General features: G+C 42.2%; 1 protein-coding gene across 2 annotated transcripts in view; it reads left to right on the forward strand.

Annotated features, from left to right (window-relative positions):
* The window catches only part of KIAA1549 (KIAA1549 ortholog), a 143,767-nt gene that overhangs the window by 69,426 nt on the left and 48,392 nt on the right, over positions 1-25,949 (forward strand). For both annotated transcript variants that reach the window (XM_072964365.1, XM_015244202.3), the window contains 7 exons: positions 7,087-9,756; positions 11,025-11,113; positions 12,198-12,375; positions 14,085-14,215; positions 16,380-16,563; positions 17,752-17,811; positions 18,993-19,141. In XM_072964365.1, coding sequence (XP_072820466.1) covers positions 7,087-9,756; positions 11,025-11,113; positions 12,198-12,375; positions 14,085-14,215; positions 16,380-16,563; positions 17,752-17,811; positions 18,993-19,141 — 3,461 coding nt within the window. The remainder of the gene's footprint in view (positions 1-7,086; positions 9,757-11,024; positions 11,114-12,197; positions 12,376-14,084; positions 14,216-16,379; positions 16,564-17,751; positions 17,812-18,992; positions 19,142-25,949) is intronic.

The raw sequence follows: 25,949 nt of genomic DNA on the forward strand, positions 1-25,949 counted from the left end.
CACACAGGACCGCGCACGAGCTGACCTGCAGACTCTCGTTTCCATCCAAGATGAAGAAAGGAACTTAGACCAGAAAGTGGATGGACCCTTCATGGAGCATGCTGCCAGGGTCATCTGGCAAATTTTTGTAGCACGACCTACACTCTGAAGGAGCAGCACACATATGCACACGCACACACACATGTGCATGCACACCCCTTATGCCTCTAGGTACATTTGATTTGAAATGAGAGAGAGAAAACCTTAAAACTTCCAGGAGACAATACAGAAGAATATCATGATGCCTTTTAGTGTAGGGAAAAATTTCTTAAACCTTCCATCTTAAGACACACACACACAAATAAATCTCAGACAATAACAGAAAAGATGGATAAATTTGACCACATTAAAACTGAGAACTTCTGTTCGTCAGGAGACCACATCAGGAGAACCCAACAAGTCACACACTGGGAGAAGTTACAACTGACACAGAAATAGTATCCAAAACCTATCAAGCATGCCTTTGAATCAGAAGGAAAAAGACACCCCAATAGCAAGATGGGCAGTAGAACTGAAGACACTCAAAGAGGTAACATGAGTGGCCAGCAGAAGGTCTGTTACAATCAGGGGAATGCAGATGAAACCATAAGGTTTCTTACTAGCCAGATTAGTAAAAATGTGGAAGTCTAGGAGTATTAGGTGTTGGTGAGGATTTGCAGCAGTCAGGGGTGGGAGGATAAATTGATTCAACTCCTTTGAAAGACTACTTGGTGTTATTTAGGAAAGTTCAAGATGAACATATCCTCTGACCCAGCAATTCTCACGTGTGCATACACACATGTGCGCAAGACATAATACACACCCACCCCAGAGGCACACATACATGTACACATGTGCACGCACACACGTGCACACAGATACATGCACACACGTGTACACATACCAACACGTGAACGCATGCACATATACACACATAAATGCACATGTACACACACGCACATGATACTTTGTATACATACAAGTGTACCAGGAGATAGGTAAGAAAATTAGTATCAGAAATGTCTGTAATAATAAAAATTGGCAACAGTCCAACTGTCCATCAACAATAGATAAGTAACTTTTGGTATAATTTCTATGATGGAATTCATGTTGAAGTGAAAATGAATGAATGACAGCTTCATGCAAAAAAAAAAAAACTGCTCATGGATGCCAAACAATATGGAGTGAAGAAAATAAGTTGCAGTAGAATAGATGTAGTATCAATTCCGTCTGGATGAAGATTGACAGCATACAAAGCTGAAGAAGAGACTCTGGAGGGATACATACCAGTGGCAAGACTAAAGAAAAGCATGGCTATGAGGGACGTAAAATCCCAAACCATGGTTCCCTCAGTGGGAAGGGAAACCATGGGAGGGGGTGCACGGGGGATGCCAGGGGTCTGGGTAATAGCCTTTTTTCTTAAACTGGGTGATGGGAGCTCAGGTGTTCTTTATATTATTATCTGCTACCTGATAAATACATCTTTATAAATAGTATTTCTTATCTACTTGGCATTTGATAATGAAACCAGTACCAGTTGGAGGAGAGAGAAACCTGGTAGGAGGTGTTAGTATACACTTGGGGTTGGAGAAAGAGGAGAGACTCTTTTTTTTTTTTAAACCAGAGAGAGAGAAATGAAAAAGTGAGGAAAGGGGAAAGGATGGTTTTAATAATGGCACTAAAATCCTCCTTAGGACAACCTGAGAACTAGAAGAGGGATGAAAGTTGCTGAAGATTTACCAAATTGGATTTGGTTTAATTATCTGACTGCTTTTGTTTTTTATTAAGTAGACTTAATATCCAGAGTTGAGGTGACTCATCATGCTTTGAAAACTACACAGTTTAGCAGAAAAAAAAAAGTGACGGTTCTGTTTGGATTGAAGCGCTTCAGGGATTTTTGACGCTGCTGTCCCCTGGGTTTCCCAGGCCAGCCCTCAGAGGACGTTTTGTTTTCCAAGCGCCCAGGCCTGCAGCTGTGAACTGTCCCGTGTGGCCGGCGGGGCCTCCCAGCTCAATAAGCTTGCCTTTGCACGGGTTTTAGTAACACAGAGTTTAGCGTGTGCTTTCAACTCACCTCAATAATATAGCATAACTTAGCATGTTTTTCAGTGCAATTTCTTTACCAGCAGTCTTCATGAAATGGACTGATTTGACTAAACACGGTGTGGGGTAAAGAGTATTCAATCACTGAGAACTTATAAACCTGCCATTCTAGGCTGGCTCTGCCCCGGTGCTATTTTGAGCAAGTCAGCTTAAACTCTGAGCCTCATTTGCAATGTAAGGGGATTGCCAAGGTCTTAAAGGATCCATTCAGCCTGAAAAATTCATGATTCCATGATCGACTACTATATTTAGGGAAGACTGCCAGGAAAATATGGCATACATATAACATTATATATATGCCCTATAGTAGAAAAACATGACTTTCAAAAAAGACAAAACAGCAAACTATGCATTTGTGGGTGAGACCAACAAGTTCCTAGAGACAGGCGTTTCCCTCATGAGTTTTTAAAAAGTTTTACGTTTAAGAGCAGTTTCAGGTTCACAGCAAAATTGAGAAGGTACAGAGAGTTCCCATGTACCCCCTGCCCCTGCCCATGCGTATCTGCCCCCATTATTCACATCCCCCACCAGAGCGGTACATTTGTTACAGTGAGTGAACCTACATTGACACAGCATTGTCACCCGAAGTCTGTGGTTTGCTTTGGGGTTCACCTTTGGTGTCCTGTGTTCTGTGGGTGTGCCTTGTGAATCTGTAATCACCGTGAATCCGCATGCACTAGGGAGGCTCTGGCTCTGTTAAGTAGAGCATGGCAGGGACCTTGCTCAGGAGTGGGTACGGGGTAGGCACCTGATAGGTATGTGTTGTGCGGTCTACACAGGAGAAGGTGGCTCAATACTTGCCAGTCAGAGTGTGGTTAGCCCTGGCCGCACGCCAGGGCTCCCCCAGCCCTGCTGAACAGGGTTTGCATCTTAACAGGATCCCCCATCCCCCGTGTACCATCCTCGTTCCTTTTCCTCTGTCATCCCAGAGAGAACCTTTCACTGGTGCGTGAACTAACGCTTGAGAGCTTGAAAATTGATCTCCAGAGCTTGAAATTAGAGTTCCTGACGCCTTGTCTGCTGGGAGAGACTCACCTGGGTTTTCTAGCCTCTTCCTGAATTAACTCCAGAAGTGATTCCCATGGCATTTCAGCTGCTGTCTCTTTAGAGCTGGTTTCTCCCTCCTGGAGCTTGGCCAAAAGGAGGGGGAAAAAACATCACAGCTTGGTATACCTCACCGGTCTTCATAGAAAGCTTTTGCTCCTCTGTTTTACTGGCCAGGGAAAATTTTCATTCTGCTGATTGTTTTGCTTCCCTGTTCCCTGTCCTTTGTAGGTAGAATTGATTGAGTTCTAACTTGCATCCTATACTTGGGCTCATATATTAGGCACTAAACGCCCCTTTCTTTACTGTTTTCTCTCTTGCGGTCTTCCAGTGCACTTGCTAATGTTTCTGATTCATTTTATTTATTTTTTTCTGATTCATTTAAAAAGGGATCTTACTCTCTGTTCAGATCTTACATTTCAAAATAAATCATATCATATAGCAGAGTTTTAAAATAGACACATAAAATAATATAGCCTTAGGAAAAATTTTAAATCTATATGCTATGGAATTGGAAAGAATGTTTATTTTATTACTTCTTAAATTTATGACTTTTTAGCCTTTACTGTGGAGATGAACAGCTGCTTCTTTACCCAAGTTGTAATTCTATGATTGTTACCCTTACCCATGCTTGGAATGTGGCGGGTAAATAGTAAAAGCACGTAGACGAGAAATCCTAGAGCCAGGTTGAATGGAAGACAGCAAATGCCTAAGAATATTGCTATGAAATAACCAAGAAACCTTTGAGAACTGGTTTTCTTCTTTATTTTTAAATACCATATTCCATAGAAAGGAGTGTGACCCTTTCAAGTAAACCACTTACGTCTGGTGTAAGTTTGGACTTTCAGGTGCTAATGGAACCAGGTAGGAATGTTGCGTCTATATAAACATATGACTAAATAGCACTTGCCAATTTTAGTGTATACACACAAAATCTATTCACAGAATTTTGTCTTAACTTTTTTTTTTTTGTGGTCTTGACTCTTGATTTCTATCTCTGCTGGGGAGTCACAAATTTCTCTGGACGCCCCTCTATCAGCTTCTGTGCGATGTAATAAGCTACTTTAATTCTATATTATGTCCTTTGCAAGCTCACAAATTGCATATTATTATTGTTCATTTATACCATCAATGTTTGTTTAGATTTAACCATGTTTTTATCATTTACATTCTCTATTCTCAGATGTTCCTCCTGGGATAATTACCTTTCCCTTTGAAGTATATCCTTGTTTCGAGAGACTCCTCTAGTGGTCTTCTGTTCGTATAACCACTTTTATTAGGTGAAAATGCCCTTATTTTAACACATAGCCTTTACAGTTTCTCTGTATCTTTGATGTTCTCTGGTATCATCATATGTGTAGAAATTCACCTGGCTTGGGGTCCTTTATCTTCCTGAACTGAAGGATTCTCATCTCTCATTAGTTTTGGACCATTCTTAGCACTATCTCTTTGAATATTGTCTCTGCTCAATTCCCTCTATTACTTCTTTTTAAAACTTTGATCAGATGTATGTTGGACTGTGTCATTCTGTCTTTCATGTCTCTTACCTCCTCTTTTTTATATTCTCCTTTTGTTTCTGTGTGCTCCATTCTGAGTAATTTCCAGATCTGTCCTCCAGTTCTCCAAATCTCTCCTCAGCAATGTCTAAATTACTGTTCATTGTTTATTGTACATTATATATTCAGTTTTAAATCTTTAATTATTATATTTTTTTGCTTCCAAATGTCTTTTGGTTGTTCTTCAAATCTTTGTGGCCATTTTTCATGGTCTTTTGCTTCTACTCATGTTTTCAGTCCCTTCTTTATAATTTTAAATAAATTAAACATACTTAAAAAATATATCCTGTAATTGGAAGTCTTTACAGATCTGATACTAGTTGTGTGGGTTTCTTTTTACTCTTGGTGGAGATATTTCTTGACTTTTTTGCATAGTACCTTATTTCTTACGTGTCTTGTAATTTTAAACTTCGTGCCCATGTTTGTTGGAATTCTACCTGCAGGAATACTTTGATGCCTGGTTTGAGAGTGTGTTTTTCTGGAGAGGTTCTATGTTAGCCTCTGGTAGGCATTGGAGGCCTGGTCCATTTAAAATTATGATTCTTAACATACAGTTTTTAGGACCATACACGTAGTATATTCCAAACTTGGGGAGACTTTTTGTAAAATATCTGCATGAAATCAAAGTTGAAGCACTTTTTCTTGCTGCCCTCTGAGGGGAGGCTGTCTTTCTTCCTAATTCACTCTTTCCTGGAGAGTAAGGCAATTCTTGGGTCTCCACTCTTAGGAGATGGTCTTCAACTGTCCAGACCCCATACTTGTTCCTCACGCCCCCACGGCCTGAGCTTTAGGCTGTCTGGTCCCGTGTCCCTTTAGGCTATTTGGTGACTTCAGTGCTGACCTCCCTGGTCCAGCTCCTGCTTTGCTCCTGGTCTCAGCATATGTCCCTCGTTGTCTTGAGGGCTCACTCAGTCCTGTACAACGATGTTTTTGGACATTAATTCAGCATCATTGTTATGAAGTGTTAAGGCTTCAGGATCTCTAGTCTGTCATATTGCCAGGAATAGAATAGACATAACTTACTTTAAAAAGAATAAAAATAGTGAATTCAAGATTATTTCTATACTGTTTCACACACTTGTGTTCTGATAGACTGGATAAGTGAGAGGAGGGTGTCGTTATGTCATGATAGTTGCTCAGTGCCCAGCCTGTGCAGCAGTGGATGGTACCCTGTGCCTTCATCAGAGTTCTGGGCCATTGCATTTCCTGCCTCTCCCTACAGTGTATCTGAATTACAGGTAGAGACACCTAAACCACTTGAGTCACAATGATAGCCATCGCAAGGGTGAAGAATGTGAAAGTTTGAGGGGATAATATAGTGCTTTTGGTATATGTCAGAATTTGGTCCTCAGACACCATTCATTTATTTATTCATTCACTTAACAAATGATTATTGAGCTCTTATTACATATCACTCACTGTACTAGGCATCAGGGAAACAGATCAACAGTCTCTGTCCTCAAGAAGCTCACAGTGTAATGAGCAGACCGTTCATTTCAGTTAACGGATGTGACTGGTAGAAGCTGAAGGAGAGGTACTGACCCACGTGGGGAGTATTGAGGAGGGAGCTGATGTCTCTGCTGCGTCTCAGGGCTGGCAGGAGCAATCCAGGTAGAGAGCTGGGGAAGGCCACCCCAGGCAGAGAGAGGGATGTACAAAGTCACCATGTCACAGGGAATTTGGATGGGGAGCTGCAGGTAGCTCATCTGGCCAGCGCATAGCTTGGAAGACGTGAGAGTGGGACACGGAATGAGGAGCGCTGAGCCTGAAGGTCGTCTGAGGCCTGGAGGTGGGAGGTCCTGTAACTGGGGAACAGCTGACCTCTTCCCTGGGTAGTGGGTGACGCTGTCAGCATGGTCATGTTCATTTCTCTGGCGACAACTCTTATGGAAGAAAAAGAGCGTGGGCCTGGGAGTCAAGTCAGGCTTACCCTCAGATTCCAGTGCCACCTCTGTCTGGGTGATCATGTAATTGATTTAGTTGCCTTCTCTGACCCTCTCTTTTTCACATAATAAATGAAGGAGAACAGGCCAGACAACCTGTTAAGGCCGCCACCGTTAGTCGTATTCTGTGGTGGTGGTAGAAAGTAAGAGAAACATGTTAGTATGTACACACACACACACACACACACACACTTAAGTAAAAGTGGTGCTCAGATTTATGACCATTTGCAGGTATTATGGTGACAGTAATTCTGGCAATTTCTGGCTTCCAGTTGGTTGTTTTAACTTTTAACTGTGAATTGTGGTTGTTCACAGTGAGTGGACATTTGCTAAATGAGTGTGTTTGTGTATCTGAAACAAAATGTTTGTAGTGTGACTTGCATTGTCTTGGCAGCTGAACTCGGCTTTTATTTTCTTCGTAGATGATCTCCCTCTGGATCAGCACAACCTTTCTTTATCCTCCGTGGAGCGCATGCTGAGGGAGAGCCCTGAGCACAGCATTGCACACGTGGCCTTAACAGAAACTGCCCCAGGGTCCCAGCACAGCAGTTCCCTCCCCGTCCCATCCTCTCCATCCGCCACTGCTTTTGATACAGTCTTTTTTAACCAAGGAACATGGACCCAAAGGACAGCAGATCACAGCATATTTGTGGCACATTATGTGTCAGTGATGAGCAACGAGGTCACAGATGATGATGAAATGGATAACTTTTTGCCAGAGACTCACTGGACCACTTCCCGTGTGGTTTCTCCGATGCGATACGTTACGTTCAGTCCGCCAGGGCTGCCCAAGGAAATGTTCGACCCCGTGCTGACTCCTTCGCTACCCATCGTTTCTTTACAAGATGAGGAAGTGACGTCAGCCTGGCAAAACCCAGTGCAGCGACCTACTACGTATGCTGAATCCCCGAGTCATTTCAGTGCTTTTCGGTCCGCTTTTCCCACTTCCGAGGGCATAATTCCAACTCCGAGTAGAAATCTGGTGTTTTATCCTACTGATACTTACGGGCACATATCAAGCAGGACTTTGCCCGCGATCACGGCTTCAGGAACGGAGAGTGAAGAAACCCTCCTTTTTAGCTCTCAATCTTCAGAGTCCCGGCTGCTGGGTGCTGGTGGTACTCAGCAGCCGTCTCCCCTGGCAGGGGAGGTCTCACCGCCTCCAGAGGATGTTCTGGCCGTGAGTACAGACAGGCACCTTGATATGACCACTGCTTTGGGTCACAGTCTAGACAAAACTGTGTCTCCAGGAACAGGCCACCCTGTAGCCCTGTCCCGGACGGCCCTTGCTGTCAGCGGCAGCCACACACTTTCGGCTTTGTTTTCAACTTCTCTTGAGCTTGGATCCTTTTCTGCTCAACCCACTGATGTTTCACATAACCCCTTGCTTCCTGGCAACTCCAGTGAGATGTCACAGTTGCCTGGCCATGCAGTGGTCCCAAGTCATGCAGGCGACACTCCCATCTGGAGCCCGGTGTCCCTGTTCAGACCGTCCACATGGTGCGTGTCCTGCACTGCGGTGTCACCTCGGTATGTGGTGTCCGCGAGCCTCACGGAGAAGGACGTGGGGTCAGGGGATGGTGCTGAGACCCTGTCCTTGACCCTCTTGGAAGCGAGCAGCGTCTCTCCACTGAGCAGCGTCGTGGCGGACTTCTCTGAGTTTGAGGATGACCCTCAAGAATTTAATACCCTTTTCCCCTCCAGACCGACAGTCCCCCTTTCTTCTCCGTCTGCGGACATCTCAGCAGTGAGCATCGGTGTGTCAGCTAGTGGGGACACGAGTGGTGTTGAGAGCACACACGTGTCTCCTCCCCACGGACCCCTCTCTGTACCTCTGTCACTTGATGCTGCTGCTTTCGGCCCCTCCCCTGTTGCTGAAACTCAAGTTGCGCCATCCTTGGTCCCCACCAGTGCCCTCCCTGATTCGTCTTTCCCCGTCACAGCAAACAAAAACACACCATCGCTGTCGCCCAGAGGCCCGGGTCTTCTTCCGTCTTACGGTTTGGACAGATCAGTGGCGTCTTCACTTTTCGCCGACCAAGAACCTGCCAGTTTCCCCCCTCATGAAAGTGCAAGTGTTTTGGGTTCTGCACCCAGCCTTTTCTCCACCCCGCCGCTGGACTTCAGCAGCGGGCTCCCTCCGGCCTCAGCGGGGCTTGCTTCTCCATCTCCCATGTCCAGCGACTTGTCCGCTGTCTCTCCTCAGGCAGCTTCTGCCTTGGTTGAGACACTTCCATGGACCAACTCTGTCCATTTGCTGCCCCCTCAGTTTTCTGTTCCCAACTCCACAAACCTTGCATTTTCTCAGCTCTGGCCAAGCTCAGAGCTTCTTTTACATACACTCCCTCCTCTACCCCATTCCCCTCAAATGTCCCTCCTCCCCAGCTTCCCCTCTGATCCTCTCAAGTTCTCAGAAGCAGCCACGATGTCACTGACAGACTCTGAAGCTCGTTTTACCTCAGCTTTCACTGAAACTACCTCCGGTTTTGAGTTTTCGCTCATGTCCCGTGACCCTGCAGCTGCCACAGCGGTGCCGCCAGGTTCTGAGCCCATTTCGACTGTTCACGTCATGTCACTTCTGACTGCTGTTCACACTACACCCATCCTAACCGAATCCTCTCTCTTTCCAACCCCGACACCTTCTGAGGATGATATCAGTGCTACGAACCAGCCCACATCTGCCTTATCTTCTTTCTCTGGAGTCATTCCTGCCCCCACGGTGCTGGCCACCGCCGTGTCCCTGACGTCAGCGTCCTCGTCTGTTCCCGAGGTGGTCCCCTCACCTCTACCTACGGAGCCAGGGCGTTTGCACGGCCCATCGTTCGCACCCACAGGCTTCCCCGGGAACACCTCCACTGCACTGAGCACACCAGACACCAGTGCTGCCTCGGAGAATCCTGTTGTCACCACCCCCAACAGCAACACTGCGAGTCAGAATCCCCACGAGGGTGACATGGCGCCCCCGTCTCCGTCCCTTCATCCTGGGACCACCCCCACTCCCGAAGCAGCGATTCACACTCCGGCTCTGGTCACCACCAAGCTGCCGTATGTGTGTGATATTACGGTTCCTGATGCCTATCTGATCACAACTGGTAAGGCCTTGCCTCACGTCGCCTCTCTGTCGGTGCTTGTAGGAGATACTCAGGCGGTAAATGTGGTGAAGGGTGCAGGCCTTGGACCCCAGGCCCCTCCTGGGCTGTAATCCTCACTCCTTTGCCTCCCTCCTGGGAGTGATCCGGATGGTTATGTAGCCTTTCTGAGCCTCAGTTTCCTCAACTATTTAAACAGGGAGGATAGTGGTACCTACTTGATTGGGTTGTTGAAAGATTTAAATGCATTAATGTATCTAAAATACTTACCTCAGTGCCTGGCCTATAAAAAGCACCCATAAAATGTTACAGATTAGCTAGCGGTAGAAACAAGAAAGAAGACAAGATTCAAATGGGCCTTCGAAGTGTTTGCTGGGATCTTTGTTTTTGGAGCTCAGAACCCATTCGATGCATAGATGATGTGGTTAAGGCAAAAACGCCTTCATGCTTAGTTCAGGCAGTCGGGCAAATGTGTAAGGGCCACCCCTGCAGCTTCTTACTGATTTACTGTTCTCACTTTTCCTGGAGAAGAGGGAGCACTTTGTTCTTATCTATTCCTGTAAATATCACTTGGACTCTGAGGAGAGAGACGTGGAGTGACCAGCTATCCTGATTTTTTGGGGGAGGCCGGGGCGGGGGTAATTAGGTTTGTTTGCTTGCTTGCTTGCTTGCTTGTTTGTTTGTTTATGTAAAGAGGTACCAAGGATTGAACTCAGGACCTTCTGTATCCTAAGCACTTGCTCTGTCACTGAGCTATACCCTCCCCTATTAGACATCCTCTGAGTGGGGTCACAGACCTGGACTTCCTCCCCGTCTGCAGCCTGCGTCACCAGCTGACAGGCAGCAGCTTCCCTTGCAGCTGCCCGGCTGCTCTGGTCGCGTGGGGCTGGAGTTCCTTTGATGTCATGTCTCTGCAAGTCTGGTGACTGTGGCCCCTTGATCGGGCTCCCCCTTGTGTTCCTCTGTGAGAAGTGGCAGGTTGCGGGCCCGTGACTGTAGGCTTGAATACAAAGTGATGTCTATCAGCATGTCTCTGTGTGTCCATCTTGATGGGGATATGGGATGGAAATGAGGAAGAGGGGCACAGATGGCAGAAGAGGTGGAGCAGGAGTGGAGCAGAGGGGACACGGCAGGAGCCGGACCGCGGAAGGTGGGGGGAGGAGGGAAGAGAATGGGCTGGATCCTGCTTCTCCGCGCTGAGTGAGGGGGGCCGTGGACGGGCTCATTCATAAGGACACTGAAGTGCATTGATGGTTGGCTTGGATCTGCAGTGCTGGCCCGCAGAGCTGTGCAGGAGTACATCATCACATCCATCAAAGAGGTGCTGAGGAGTCACTTCCACCGAGTGGTGGAGCTCAAGGTGGGTCCCCCCAGCATGGAAGTCTGGCATGGGCACTCGGGGCGTGTGCACATCGTAATGGGAGTGGGACAGTCTCGTTCCCCTCTCCCCTCCCTTCTCCTTGTGGACACCCGCTCATCCTTGGAATCCCACTCAAATGTCACTTCTTCAGGGCAGCCCTTTCTGACCCCAGATGAGGCCAGGTTTTGTCCGTCAGGAGGAAGGGTTGACAGAGTTGGAGCAAAGGGCTCTAAGATCAGACCTTGGGGCGATGACCTAATGATCTTGCTTCCCTTGATTTACGTGAAGGGGCTTGGATTAGAGTTTAAATTAGAGTTAAGAGTGAGTGCACATGTATGTTTCTGTACATGGAGTGAGACAGAGATGGATTCCTAGATGTTTTGTGCTGGACGCCGGCTAGTGCCTCCTCTCTCCTATGAGCTCAGAAAGCCATGCTTTAGACCTGTGCCATCCTGAACGGAGCCATGAGCTTCATGTGGCTGTTGAGCTTGTGAAATGGGGCTTGTCCCAAATGAGATGTGCTGTCAGTGCAAGATACACACCAGATTTCAAAGACTTAATGAAAAAAAAATGTAAAATATCTCATTAATATTTTTTTACATTGCCTGCAATTAGATAGGTCTGATATACTGGGTTAAGTAAAATGTATTTAAAATGAATTTCACTGGTTTCTTTTTATATTTTTTAATGTGGCTACCAGAAATTTAAAAACTGCATATGTGGCTCACATATTTCTTTCGGACAGCTCTGCTTAATAGAGTAAGTGCTTCTTTATATGTGGGTTAAATACAGCAAAACACCCTGAATTCTCCTTAATTGCTTATTCAGTTTATATTTTTAACTATTTTTTTTCACTGTCCTTGCTTTTGTAATTTTGTGCTGTTTTTGAGAGAGTTGGCAGATGTGTAAGAGGCATAACTAAAATAAAATTTTAATTATCTGTGAAGCACTACCCCTTCATTTAAAAGTACCTATTTATTTTTTTACTTTATTATTTTCCTACTCAATACAACTTCCTTTAAGTTTGAGTTATGGTACCCTCAAATTTGATAATTAATGTCTTTTGCATTTTTTATTTTCATAGGTTTATGAACTATTTGCTGACTTCACTTTTCTGGTAACATCTGGTCCCTTCGTTTACACGGCCATATCAGTCATAAATGTACTTATAAATAGTAAACTTGTACGTGACCAAACTCCTTTAATCTTGGCTGTGAAACCTTCCTTCTTTGTACCAGAGTCCAGGTTCCAAGTTCAAACGGGTAAGAAAACTGAGCATAGTTCTTTTGATTTGTAAATAGAATTTCTTTTTATTTTTTATGTTTTTAAAAAATCGGAAGAGGAGTGTGTTAAAATTTATTATTTAAATTTTCAAAAAGCTGTAAAATTATGGAAAATTTCCAGCATGTTAAAAAATATACAGAATTAGTTTAATGAACCCTCATGGACTCATTGTACAGCTTCAGTGGTTTTCAACTACTAGCCATTTTGTTATGTCTACACACTTACCACATCCCCTCCTTTCATATTAATTTGATACGGCATCATGTTATCTCATTCCTAAGTATTTCAGTCTCTGCCTCTAAAAGATAAGACCTTAAACATATATGTACATATACACATATATAAACACATGCACATACATGTACATGCATGCGTACATACACACACATCTGTACACAATACTGTTATCACACCTGCTAAAATTAACAGTAATTTCTTAATGTTATTTAACGTTTTGTTATGGACATTTTTAAAACAGATACAAAAGTAGAGAGACTAACATTTAGCCCACACATGTCCATTACCAAGCTGAAAAAATTAACAACATTTTCCCAATTTTGTCTTGTTGATCTTAAACAAACTTTTTTTGATGAAGCTGGAGTGTTTTAAAACAAGACCAGCTATCATGTCATTTCACCCATAAGTACTTAAGAATTCATCTCTAATGAGTTTATTTATATTTGAAAATTTTCACTGTTGCATCTTTTGATGCTCCAGTTGTTACCTTAGATATTTTTCCATTTTAAAATGATACAAGTCACCTTCACGTTGTGTATATTCATTTGGTTCAGTTGGCTTTCTACATTTCCATGATCTCATGCGTATAAATAATACATCGTAGATCCTTATACATTATTGGTGGTTATGTAAATTGGTGCAGCCATTGTGGAAAACAGTATGGAGGTTTCTGAAAAAACTGAAAACAGAACTAACACATGACCCAGCAGTTCCACTCTTGGGTATATATCCGAAAAAAATGAAAACACTAATTCAAAAAGCTAGATGTACCACAATGTTCATGGCAGCAGCATTTATAATTGCCAAGATAGGGAAACAACCTAAGTGTCCATCAACAGATGAACAGATAAGGAGCATGTGGTATATAAATAATGGAACACTACTCAGCCATAAAAAAGAAGGAAATCTGCCATTTGCAACAGCATGGATGTCCTTGGAGGGCATTATTCTAAGTGAAATAAGTTAGACAGAGAAAGACAAATATTGTATGATCTCACTCATATGTGGAGTCTAAAGAATGAAACAAACTAGTGAATACGACAAAAAAGAAACAGGTTCACAAATATAGAGAACAAACTAGTGGTTACCACTGGGGAGCAGGAAGGGGGGAGGGGCATGAGATGGGTAGCGAATTAAGAGGTACAAACTACTATGTATAAAATAAATAAGCTACAAGAATACATTGTACAACACAAGAATATAGCCAATATTTTATAATTATAAATGGAGCATATAACCTTTAAAAATTGTGAATCACTATGTTGTACACCTGAAACATATAATAATGTACAGCAGCTACACCTTAATAAAAAATAATAATACATCATAGTTCTTAATCCCGTACTGTGGGTGAGTTGGTTGATTTAGACACTATTTTGTCCCTCTCCTCATTCCTTCATGTTAAAGAAATGCTGAGTTCATGGGACTGTCATGCTGTCCTTCTTTTCAGTACTTCAGTTTGTGCCTCAGAGTGTGGATACTGGCTTCTGCAACTTCACCCAGCGCATCGAGAAGGGCCTGATGATCGCCCTGTCGGAAGTGAGGAGACACCAGCAGGGGACGTATAACCTCACGGTGCAGGTGGGAATGGCACTCAGTGCAAGGCAAGAGGCTCTGTCTTTGAAACAGGAGCTAGTTTTGTAGTTTTTTAAAAAAGTGAGTGTTCTTTTTTTTTAAATTGAAGTATAGTGGTTTACAATGTTGTATTAATTTCTTTGGGGGTGATAATTAGGTTTGTCTATTTATTTATTTTAATGGAGGTACTGGGGATTGAACCCGGGACCTCACGAATGCTGAGCATACACTCTACCACCAAGCTATACCCTCCCCGCATCGTAATGTTTTAAGACACACTTAACTCTGATTCCCTCCAGCAGGGGAGTTTCAGCTCACGCAGATCAGGTTGCATCTCCTTTCCACGGCCTCCAGTCCACAGAGCATGAGTAGGCTGAGCGTATTTGAAGACTGCACGGTAGCTCAATAACTGGGCAGCCCCGATATGATGAGCGGAAGAGAGATGAGCCTGTGCCGGGAAAGCAAGAATGTTCTAGAAGGGAACAGTATCAACTTAAATAGCCAATGGTGGGGTGTCTGAATCCACTGGTGTTTCATAGTATTGAATACCTTGAAATGCGGTGCTTCACTTTAAAAACAGAAAATGTAGCTACTAGTCAGAGAAAAGGCTTTCTTTGTGTTGTATGGAAATGCTGATGCTTTTATGTTTCCTTCATATTTATTCCTCCCTATTCTTTGTTCTCTCTAGAATTCACAGTAAATGGATTTTGGTGCTTCTGGGTTCCCCTTCCATATTTCCTATTTTTTCCATCACTTCTTTAAATTCTCTTTTTTTTAAAAAAGCAGATTTTCTAAACCTTGTCCTCCAAGTCATTAATTTAGTCTCCAGCTGTGTTCGTTGTGTTTTTCAGTCCCTCTTTTGAATTTTCTTCTAGCCGTCTTTCTTCCTCATTGTTATTTGCTCTTTTTTCTTTACAGTCTTTCCTTTAATGATGCAGGCTCGTCTTGAATGATGATGCAATATCACCTTGAAGGTTTCTGAAGATACTAATCAGAATGGTTAATAAGTTGTCTTTCATGTCCTAAGTCACGTCTGTTTTCTCGGCATTATTTTTTTGCTGTTGTTCTTGGTTGATCTTGGTCCTTCGCTCTTGTGCTGTTAGTTTTCTGTGAACGTCTGTGGACTGTTGGTGGTTGTCTTTAGGAATGAGGAAGCAGGTGGTTAGTTTTGGCACCCTGTTCATCTTTCCCCTTCAACTGTGGAGTCTGTGTTTGCGTCAGAGTCTGTGTGTTCCCTGATGGGAAGATTCATCAGAGCCATGGTTACCGGGCAGTGTGTGGTCAGAGACAGACAGACAGATATCCCCTGCTCGCCATGTAGGATGAGAAGATAGTACCCTGGGGATGAAGCACGTTCGCGTATTTTTCATGGCAGAGCTGCTCTTTCATTCTCTTTCCTTCTTTGTCTCTTGTGTGCACTACAGTTATCTCCACCCACCTTCCTGCTTAGGAGCCACCCTGCAGTGGGTCTTGGGTCCTCTCAGGCAGGGAGCTCATCTTCCTTACCTTCCACAGTTCTTTGAGCTCCTGGGGTGAAGGTGGGCTGCTGCTGGCCCTTCTGAGTTGGCCTTGGTGTGAAGTTAGAAGGGGAAAAAAAGGGAGAGAACAGGTGATTCAGCTGTTGGCACACAGTCTTCACTTAGCGGCCCTGGTTGCTGTTCTGCAGTTTGCTAGCCTCAGGTCCTATGGGTCTCTGCCACCCAGGGGAACACTCTTGGTGTGACTGTGGTCTGTGCCTGTGTATGTTTGGGGTCTTGGTTCCCTCTGTCCTGGTTTGTGTCAGCATGGTCCCATCCTCTCTCCATCATCCATAATTTGACAGAATATCTGGTTTTCTTCCACTCTCAGTGCTGTTGTAGATTTATTCCCCTTTGTTCATCTTACTGTTATTTCAGTGGGATCTGGGGTGAGAAGAAAAAGGGGAGAAAGAGGTGATAACTACCTGTGCTCAGTTCCTCACTTAATGTAAAAAACATGGTTAATAAACTGAGGGTTTAAAGTATTACAGAAGGGAACCAGGTTGTGAAGCCTGTTACTCTTCTTTTAAAAATGTTATCTCCCTTAAAGGAAAAAAAATGGAAAGGGAAATTTTGAGAGAGAAATCACAGTCAGGCTTTCCACTAGACGTTTTCATTTATTTTAGAAGCTGATTCCGGTGCCTCTCTTTCAGATCTTGAATATCACCGTGGGATCTTCAAGGATGGCTCCTCGGCGGGGCCCGGTGAACATCGTCTTTGCAGTTAAGGGCTCGCAGGGCTTTCTGAACGGGTCTGAAGTGAGTGAGCTGCTCAGGAACCTGAGTGTGGTGGAATTCAGTTTCTACCTGGGGTACCCGGTGCTGCAGATCGCGGAGCGTGAGTGCTGCTCCCCTGTGGGGTGCTGGGAAAGTGGCTGCGGGTGGACCTCCTTTTTTTTTTTTTTTTTTCCCAAATGAAACAGTTAGCAGAAATCCAGAATGTAAATCAGATAAAATTACAGCTTCTCAGATCACTCCAGGGTGGGTGTCCGGAGCCCGCCCCTGCCCCCAGGCTGGCTTTATTATTCTCTTTAGAGACTCAAGGGTGCAATCCCAGACAATACAGTTCTGGAGAAGGTGAAACCAGAGGGACCGAGGACAGATCTGTGGTTGCCAGCGGTGAAGGGTGCGAGGAAAGCGAGACTGCGAGAGGGAAGCAGAAAGCAATTCTGGAGGGTGATGGGAGTGTTCCATGTCTTTATCGTGGTGGTGGTTACACACCTCTATGCATTTGTCAAAGCCCATTAACACTACACCAGAAAGAGTGAGTTTTACTGTGTGTATAGTTAGAAAGGAAAAAGAAAAGATACAAACGAAACCTTCCTTCCTGGGGGAAGTGATTGTATTTACAGTACAAATGGAGTGGCGTAGGGGTGGGGAAACGTTTACTTCAAAAAAAAAAAAAATCAGCAGATTCCAGAGTTAAAGTCAGGCAATAAGGATATCAAACTCTTTTCCAAAATGGAACAGCCAAATGGCTTAATGATTCCTACCGGATTTTAGTGTACTGGTAATTTTTAAATGAAAAAGAATAACCTGTAAAATGCAAAAATAGGCAGGGATAAAGTTGTTATTTATGAAAAGCAGCTTTCAGTGATACACAGTGCAGATATGGATAAAATAGTAAGTATCTGGACACAGGGGCACTTTACTCGGCTTGAGTCATTGCTGGGAAATCCCAGGGTGCTGAGGAACACAGTGTGAAAACTCATTGCTCCGAAACAGTGACATTTCAAGGGGAACTTCTGCGGGGCTCTGTGAAGTAATTTCCCATGATGCCGCTTGAGTAAGCCCTTTCTTTCTCTTTCTCCCTCTTTCTCCTGGAGACTGATGTGCTCAGAACCCTCTAACTGTCCCTGCCTTCACCCCAGTTTGGCACTATGTTCTTCTGTCTGTAGAGCTAATTAGCATAGGCGAGGCCATGTGTTGTGACTTACCCAGCACTCCCTGGAACACTTACCTTTCTGATTGTTGCAAACATGTTTTTACGGATCTTTCTCCTTTTCTAACCCTTCTCTCTTTCTAGCCTTCCAGTACCCGCAGCTCAACTTATCTCAGCTGTTGAAGTCCTCTTGGGTAAGAACAGGTATGTTTAACTTACGTAATGTTTTGGGAAGGGCAAGAGTAAGAAATCTGTGCAGGGGTATTGAGAAAGATACCGCCTTTCCTGTTTCTGAGTCCTAAATTCAGGGCAAAATGTACCTTAGATTCTTGGCAGAGAATGAATGAGAAATGGATTCAGATTTGGCTATGGGAATGTGTCCCACTGAGTTATGGCACAGAAAGGACTGGCTTTCTTTAAAATTCATGCATCAAATTCAGGGCAGAGTCAAATAGCAATTGACAATCTTCTGACCCAGAATAGGACAAGGTTGCAAAGCAAGGATGTCTCTTTTTTTTTTTTTCCTAAAACCCTCATATATTTGGTTTTATAAGGACAGATAAGGTAACTTGGTGAGCAAGTAAGAAGCATGCTTTAAAGTCTTATGAGCTTGGGTCAGATGTTTACAGCTATGGTTTTGCCGATAAAGACTTTCTAACCTGGTACACAAAAGTGTAAAAGATAGGTGCTCATTGGGTGCCCAATACGTAAACAGTACAGTGAGTAACTAACTAGTCATGGGAAGAAAGCTGGTAGTTTGGGGACAGTTTACAGATTCCCAGACCCTCAAGTTCCCGTTGCTTCACACACAGCATCCCATATAAACGCCCCATCTGTTTGCATGGTTCAGTGGCCTCGTTTTCCCCTTAATTTTCGTAGTGGTTAAGTAACTTGCCCATGGTGCTATCTCAGAGATTTGAACCAGTTCTGGCTGAAAAGCACATGCTTTTTTTCCCTCCTGTAGCAGGCTGATAAGCCATTATCTGTTTAGATAATCCTGTTTACAGCAATGTCTGAAGACTGGCACCCTTACCTTGAGTTAGTGAGTCCAAATCTTGAGTCAAGATAAGATATGAACTCAAACCATTTCCAGAAATGTTGAAATAAGTGCAGACAAAATGTTTGATCTTGTGTAGGGGCTGTCAGCTCCAAAGTTCTTGGGAATTCTGGCCACCAGTCTTTGTAACCTTCAGAGAGGAGACCCGTGGGCTACCCTCCTGGACTCTCCTGAACCCGGTTCACCGTCCCTCTTTCCCCTTTGAACATCTCCTCTCTTGAGACTGGCCTTTCGTAGTACTCCTGTGTTAATTTCTCTTATGCACACACCCTTTTTCCTCCACTGCTGACTTGTTTGGGGGCCTGCGTGTGTTTCATCTTAAACGTAGTCCTCCTGGGTGTTGTTGAGAAGCAGCTCCAGAATGAAGTGTTCCAAGCTGAGATGGAGCGCAAACTGGCCCAGCTGCTCAGCGAAGTTTCCACCAGAAGGCGGATGTGGAGAAGGGCCACCATCGCCGCTGGGAACAGCATGGTGCAGGTAGGCCGAAGGGGGAGGACAGTGGAGAGAGAGAACCATCGCAAAACAGGCCATATTTTCACATGAATGGAAAATGCCAGGGGAAAATTTTGATAAATAGACTGATTGCTATCTTGGGCGGCAACTGAACAGGGTAACATTTCAGTTCAACTTGAGCCTGGACAGATATTTCCTTAGTAAGTGGTCGGTACAGGAAAACCACAGCAGGAGAATCTGTAGGTGGGTTGCCATACCATTGGATGACCTGAATTTTTCAAAGAATGGTTTTTTAATTACCAAAAATGTCGTCAGTTTTATGGAATGTGAAGTATCATTGATAGCATTGTAGAGATAAATCTCTCAGCTGGAAGAGACCCTGAGAAATCGGAAAGGGGAAAATATTCTGCCCTCTCTTCTGCTACCTCCCCACCTCCCGCCAACCCTACTTGCCTCATGTTACCCTAACTGTCTTCGCTGTGTACACTAGCAGGAAGGTTACAAATGACAGATTCACTTGAATTGAAAAGCGACCCAGTTAAACAACAAGTTTATTACTGTACCGCACGGGGAACTATATTCAATATGTTGTAGTAACCTACAATGAAAAAGAATGTGAAAACAAATATATGTATGTATATGTATAACTGAACTATTATGCTGTACACCAGAAATTGACACAACATTGTAAACTGACTATACTTCAATTAAAAAAAAAAAAGAAAGAAAAGTGACCCATTTAAAAATGCACGTACTCGGGGGCAGGGTATAGCTCAGTGGTAGAGCACATGCTTAGCATGCCTGAGGTCCTGGGTTCAATTCCCCATACCTCCATCCAATAAATAAATAAATAAATAAACCTAATCACTCCTCCCCCACACACACCCCCAAAAATGTACATACTCATAGAGAGTTGGAAGTTGGGGCTGTAATTTATTCCCATCTCAATGTGAATTATGTTGCTTTGGATTTTTTTCTTTACCAAATGCTGACTTTACCAAATGTAGAGCTAGGAAAATGGGATGTTTAGTGCTATGGCATTTTGGAGACAGGAAACCAGGGTGGAACACTGATGTGCAGGGGCAGGGAGGTTGGTGGCTTAGAGGCAGTAGAGAGGAAGATGTGAAGCTGACATCGGGTAGGGGGAGCTGGGCAGTTTGCCTAGAGCTGGCACCATCGTCCCTCAGATCTTTTACCAGATTTTCCCTGTAAGCTTTGCTCTTTATTTTCCCTCCCAGAAAGGTGGTTGTTAGGTTTCCAAAAGAGTTCCTTTGCCAGATGCAGTAGAATATAGAGAAATTTCAAAACTCACTTTTAAAAAATTGAGAGTAATATTAAATAACTATAAAACCAAGAATAAAAATTAAAATGAGTTATAAAAAGCCCTGCCTATTCAGTGGCCCTGGCTTCATAGAGCTCCACGTCTCACAGGATGTTAATTTATGCACATAAAACAGTTACAGATCACCATGAGGCTACGTAATGAGGGGCTAGGTTAGTTGTTCAAGTTCCCTCAGATAAGAATACAGGATTTGTGGCCATTAACCAAGCCATCCCAGGCTAATGGTGACGTCTGATGGATTGCTTAGAAACCGTGCCTGCATCTCTTCCTCTTGCGAGTGACCAAACCTGAAGGTGGAGACAAGAACTTATGTACAACAGTACAGATTCTTCATCAAAACATAGTGTGTGAAAGTATTAAAGCAACCCAAATGTCCAGCAATTGGAGAATGGGTAAATAAATGGTAGTGAAACCTTTTATCTATCTATCTATCTATCTATCTATCTATCTATCTATCTATCTATCTATCTATCTATCTATCAGTTTTATTAGGTAGAATGGTTACAATTTGACTGCACATATACAATCTACTGCATGTAAATACATATACACAATATACTGCACATATTTTTAAAATTTACATATGTGTACCGTTCATTGTTTCTAAGAACGTTTAGAGCTTTAGCTTTTTAAACTTACATAGTTATCAAAGGAATAAAGCCAACCACAAAACAAGAATTAATTCAAAAAGATATACCCTACTATTAACAGCAACATTATTTATAACTGCCAAGATATGGAAGCATCCCAAGTGCACATCGATAGATGAATGGATAGAGAAGATGCAGCATATGTATGGAATGGAATACAGCTCACCCAAAAGAAGGATATTTTGCCACTTGCAGCCTTTCATGTAGTGAAAACTTTATATGTTGAAATGTCCCATTACCTTTTTTCTTTTTATTTTAAGTTAGGAAGGGATATAGAAAAAAGCCCAAGTGAAGAGAGACTGCAAAAGAATGTATGCAGTGCAATCCAAATATTAATATGAAACTCTTAAAAAAATAACAGGAGGAAATATGCCAGAATGTTTACAGTGATTCTCTTTGGTTGGTTGAATTTCAGATGATTTTCATTTTATTCCTTATATTTATTTGTTATGCTCTTCAAAATTTCTCCAGTGAGCATATAATTTGTACAGTGAATGTGTGATTTTCATCAGAAAATAATTTTAAAAATGAAATTGAAAAATTGTCCCAAATGATGATTCTGTCATAGTATGGTTTTGTGGATTCCAGAATACGAATCTGAAAAGACGTCATCTAGAAAGGACACTGGGATTAGATTTTCCTGACTGCTACTTTCAGGTTGGACAAGCTTGTAGAATCTTTAATCAAGGTGGATATCATTGCATGTTTGGGTTTATGGTTTCTACAAGAAGAAGCGTTTCTAAAATTTATCAGAACTTTTCAGTGCAATAAATAAGCACACAGGTAGACGCACAGAAGGGCGTGATCTACACGCTGCTCAGTAGCCCTCTGATAGTTTTCCACTCTGAAAGCTAATAAAAATTAACCCTTACAGCACAGTCTTGGGGAGGGAAGTAGGTGTTTAGGAAGCAAAAGTGGTCAAGGAACTGGCCTAGAAACAGCAAGTAAAAGGCTGGGCAGGTGAGCCTTTCTCAGGATGGAGAGGTTGTAAAGAACAGATTCTCCGGGGACGGGAGTTTGGACCTGTGCTGTTAAGGCTCTTTATACATGAACTGGAAGAAGGCTTTCACAGTGAAATCATGAAATAGTTGATTTGCCAAAAGCTTCCAGTGGTGAAGGAGGAGGCCAGCAGCCGTGTCCGAAGCACAGGGCACTATTACAGTTCTGCACATGTGGCTAGTAAAGTAGTAGCTGCATTTTGCCAATGGCAAATGTAGAGACCAGACATTCAAATTATGTGTGTAAAATAGAGGGCTTGGAGTTACCGTTGATGATTCTCTCAGGACATCAGTTCACCATTTACTGGAGTCTAAAGGGGCAGTAAAGTTGTTGCATATTACTAAAAGAAACAGCATCAAAATAGAAAGGTGTATTTATGCAAAACAGTGATAATCAAGTATACTGGATTTTGAAGTATTAATGTAAAAAGGGCTGTTCTGTTTATACCAGAGAGGTAGAAATTCTGGGACAAATCAAAGTACTGTTTGGCCGAGCAGATTATGAATTGATGAGACTTCTTTCCCAGCTTGATTGAGATATAATTGACATAGAACATTGTGTAAATTTAAAGTGTACAGTGTGATAATTTGGTATGTGTATATATTGTGAAATGATTACCACAATAGGATTAGTTAACACATCCATTGCTCACATGGTTACCTTTAGTATGTGTGTGTGTATATGTGTTGAGAACTTTTTTTTTGGTCATGTAGAACTTGAGCTTTTTTTTTTAATAATTTTTTTATTAAGTTATAGTCAAGTTTACAATGTTGTGTCAGTTTCTGATGTACAGCACAATTCTTCAGTCATACATGAATATACATATACTCATTTTCATGTTCTTTTTCACTGTAAGCTCTTATAAGATATTGAATGTATTTCCCTGTGCTATACAGTATAAACTTGTTTAGCTATTTTATATGTACCAGTCAGTATCTGCAAATCTCAAACTCCCAGTTTATCCCTTCCCACCTCCTTCCCCCGTTTGAACTTTTAAGATCTACTCTCTTAGCAACTTTCAAGTATGCAATACAGTGTTGTTAACTATAGTTACCATGCTGTACATTAGGTCCCCAGAACTTATTCCTCTTATGACTAGAAGTTTATACCCTTTGACCACCATCACCCATTTACCTTAACCTCCATCCCTGGCAATCACCAGTCTACTCTCTCTATGAGTTTGGCTTTTTCAGATTCCACATATGAGTGAGATCATGCAATATTTGTCTTTCTTTGTTGGACTTATTTCACTTAACATAAATGCCCTAAAGGTTCATCCCATGTTGTTGCAATGGCAGGATTTTCTCCATTTTTATGGGCGAATAATATTCCATTGTGTGTGTGTGTGTGTGTGTGTGTGTGTGTGTGTGTGTGTGTGTGTATGTATCACATATCATATCACATTTTCTTTATCCATTTGTCCCTAGATGGACCCATATGTTGCTTCCATGTCCTGCCTGTTATAAATAATGCTGCAGTGAACATGGGATGCAGTTATCTTTTCAAGACAGTTGTTTCATTTCCTTTGGATATATGCCCAGAAGTAGGATTGCTGGATCATATGGTAGTTCTAGTTTTAATTTTTTGAGGAACCTCCATACTATTTCCATAGGGACTGTACCAATTTGCATTCCCACCAACAGTGCAGGAGGGCTCCCTTTTCTCCACATCCTCTCCAGCACTTATCTTTTATCTTTTTGATAATAGCCATTCTAACAAGTGTGAAGTGATATCTCACTGTGGTTTTGATTTGCATTTCCCTGATAATTAGTGCTGTTGAGCACGTTTTCACGTACCTGTTGGCCATTTGTGTATCTTCTTTGGAAAAATGTCTATTCAGATCCTCTGCCCATTTGTTAATCAGATTTTTTTTTTTTTTTTGCTGTTGAGTTGTATGAGTTCCTTATATATTTTGGATATTAACCCCTTATCAAATATATGATTTGGGGGTATCTCTCTACTTGTTAGATGGGATGCTGCCCGATTCATGAGTTGTTGAATAAAGCCAATTAATTTCAAATTAAAAAAAATCAGACATGTGACTTACAAATGTTTTCTCCCATTCCACAGGTTGCCTCTTCATTTTGTTAATTGTTTCTTTTACTGGGCAGAATCTTTTTAATTTGATGTTGTCCCACTTGTTGCTTGTGCTTTGAGTGCCTTATCCAAAAAATCATTGTCAAGACCAATGTCAAGGAGTCTTTGCCCTATTTTTCTTGTAGGAGTTTTATAGTTTCAGATGTTTCCATTTGGAGTTAATTTTTATGAACGGTATAAGATGGGGTCCCGTTTCATTCTTCTGGATGTGAATATCCGGTTTTCCCAACACTGTTAATTGAAGAGACTGTCTTTTCCTCAATGAGTATTCTTGGCTCCTTTGTCTGCAGAGTATTTTGTAGTTCCATATGAATTTTAGGATTGGTTTTTTTTATTTCCATAAAAAAAGGCCATTGGAATTTTAATAGAGATTGCCTTGAATCTAGAGATAGCTTTGGAGAGTATGGGTATTTTGACAGTATTAATGCTTTTGATCCATAAACTTGGGATATCTTTGCATTTATTTGTGTCTTCTTCAATTTATTTTTATTAATATTGTATAGTTTTCAGTGTACAGATCTTTACTTCCTTGGGTAAATTTATTCTTAAATATTTTATTGTTTTTGATGCTGTTGTGAATGGGACTGTTTACATCTTTTTCAGGTATTTTGTTGTTGGTGTAGAGAAACACAGTTGATTTCTGTATGTTGATTTTGTAACCTGCAACTTTACTGAATTCATTTATTAGCTCTAGTAGTTTTTCAGTGGAATCTTAGGGTTTTCTGTGTGTAAGATCATGTCATCTGCAAACAGAGGCAGTTTTACTCCTTCCTTTTCAATTCAGATGCCTTTTTTTTCTTTTTCTTTCTCTTGCCTGACTGCTCTATCTAGGACTTCTAGGCTGTGTTGAATAGCAATAGTAAGAGTGGGCACCCTTGTCTTATTCCTGATCTTAAAGGAAAAACTTTCAGCCTTTTACCATTGAGTACAGTGTTAGCCGTGGGTTTGTCATATATGGCCTTTTTCTATGCAGAGGTATGTTCCTTCTGTACGCAACTTGTTGAGAGTTTTTATCATGAATGGATGTTGAATTTTGTCAGATGCTTTTTTTGCATCTATTGAGATTATCATATGACCTTTATCTTTCATTTATTAATGGGATGTACCATATTTATTGATTTGCATACACTGATGAACCCCACTTGATCATGGTGCATGATCCTTATAATGTGCTGTTGAATTTAGTTTGCTAATATTTTGTTGAGAATTTTTACGTCTGTATTCCTTAGAGATATTGGCCTGTAGTTTTCTGTTCTTGCAGTGTCTTTGTCCGGCTTTGGTATTAGGGTAACACTGGTCTCATAAAAATTGAGAGTGTTCCCTCCTCTTCAGTTTTTTGGAAAATTTTGAGAAGAATTGGCATTAATTCTTGTTGAAATGTTGGGTAGAATTCATCAGTGAAACCATCTGGTCCTGGGCTTTTCTTTGCTGGAAAGTTTGTGTTTACTGCATCAATTCCTTTACTCATTATTAGTCTGTTCACATTTTATATTTTTTCATGATCCAGTCTTGGTAGGTTGTATGTTTCTAGGAATTTATCCATTTCTTCTAGTTCATCCAATTTGATGGCATATAAATGTTCATGATAGTCTCTTTTGACCCTCTGTATTTCTGTGATATCTGATTAATATCTTCTCTTTCATTTATAATTTTTATTTGAGTCTTCTCTTTCTTCTTTAGTCCAGCTAAAAATTTGTCAATTTTGTTTATCTTTTCAAAGAACCAGCTCTTCCATGTATTTGTG

Source organism: Vicugna pacos, chromosome 7, assembly GCF_048564905.1.
Source record: "Vicugna pacos chromosome 7, VicPac4, whole genome shotgun sequence".
Taxonomy (NCBI): Eukaryota; Metazoa; Chordata; class Mammalia; order Artiodactyla; family Camelidae; genus Vicugna; species Vicugna pacos.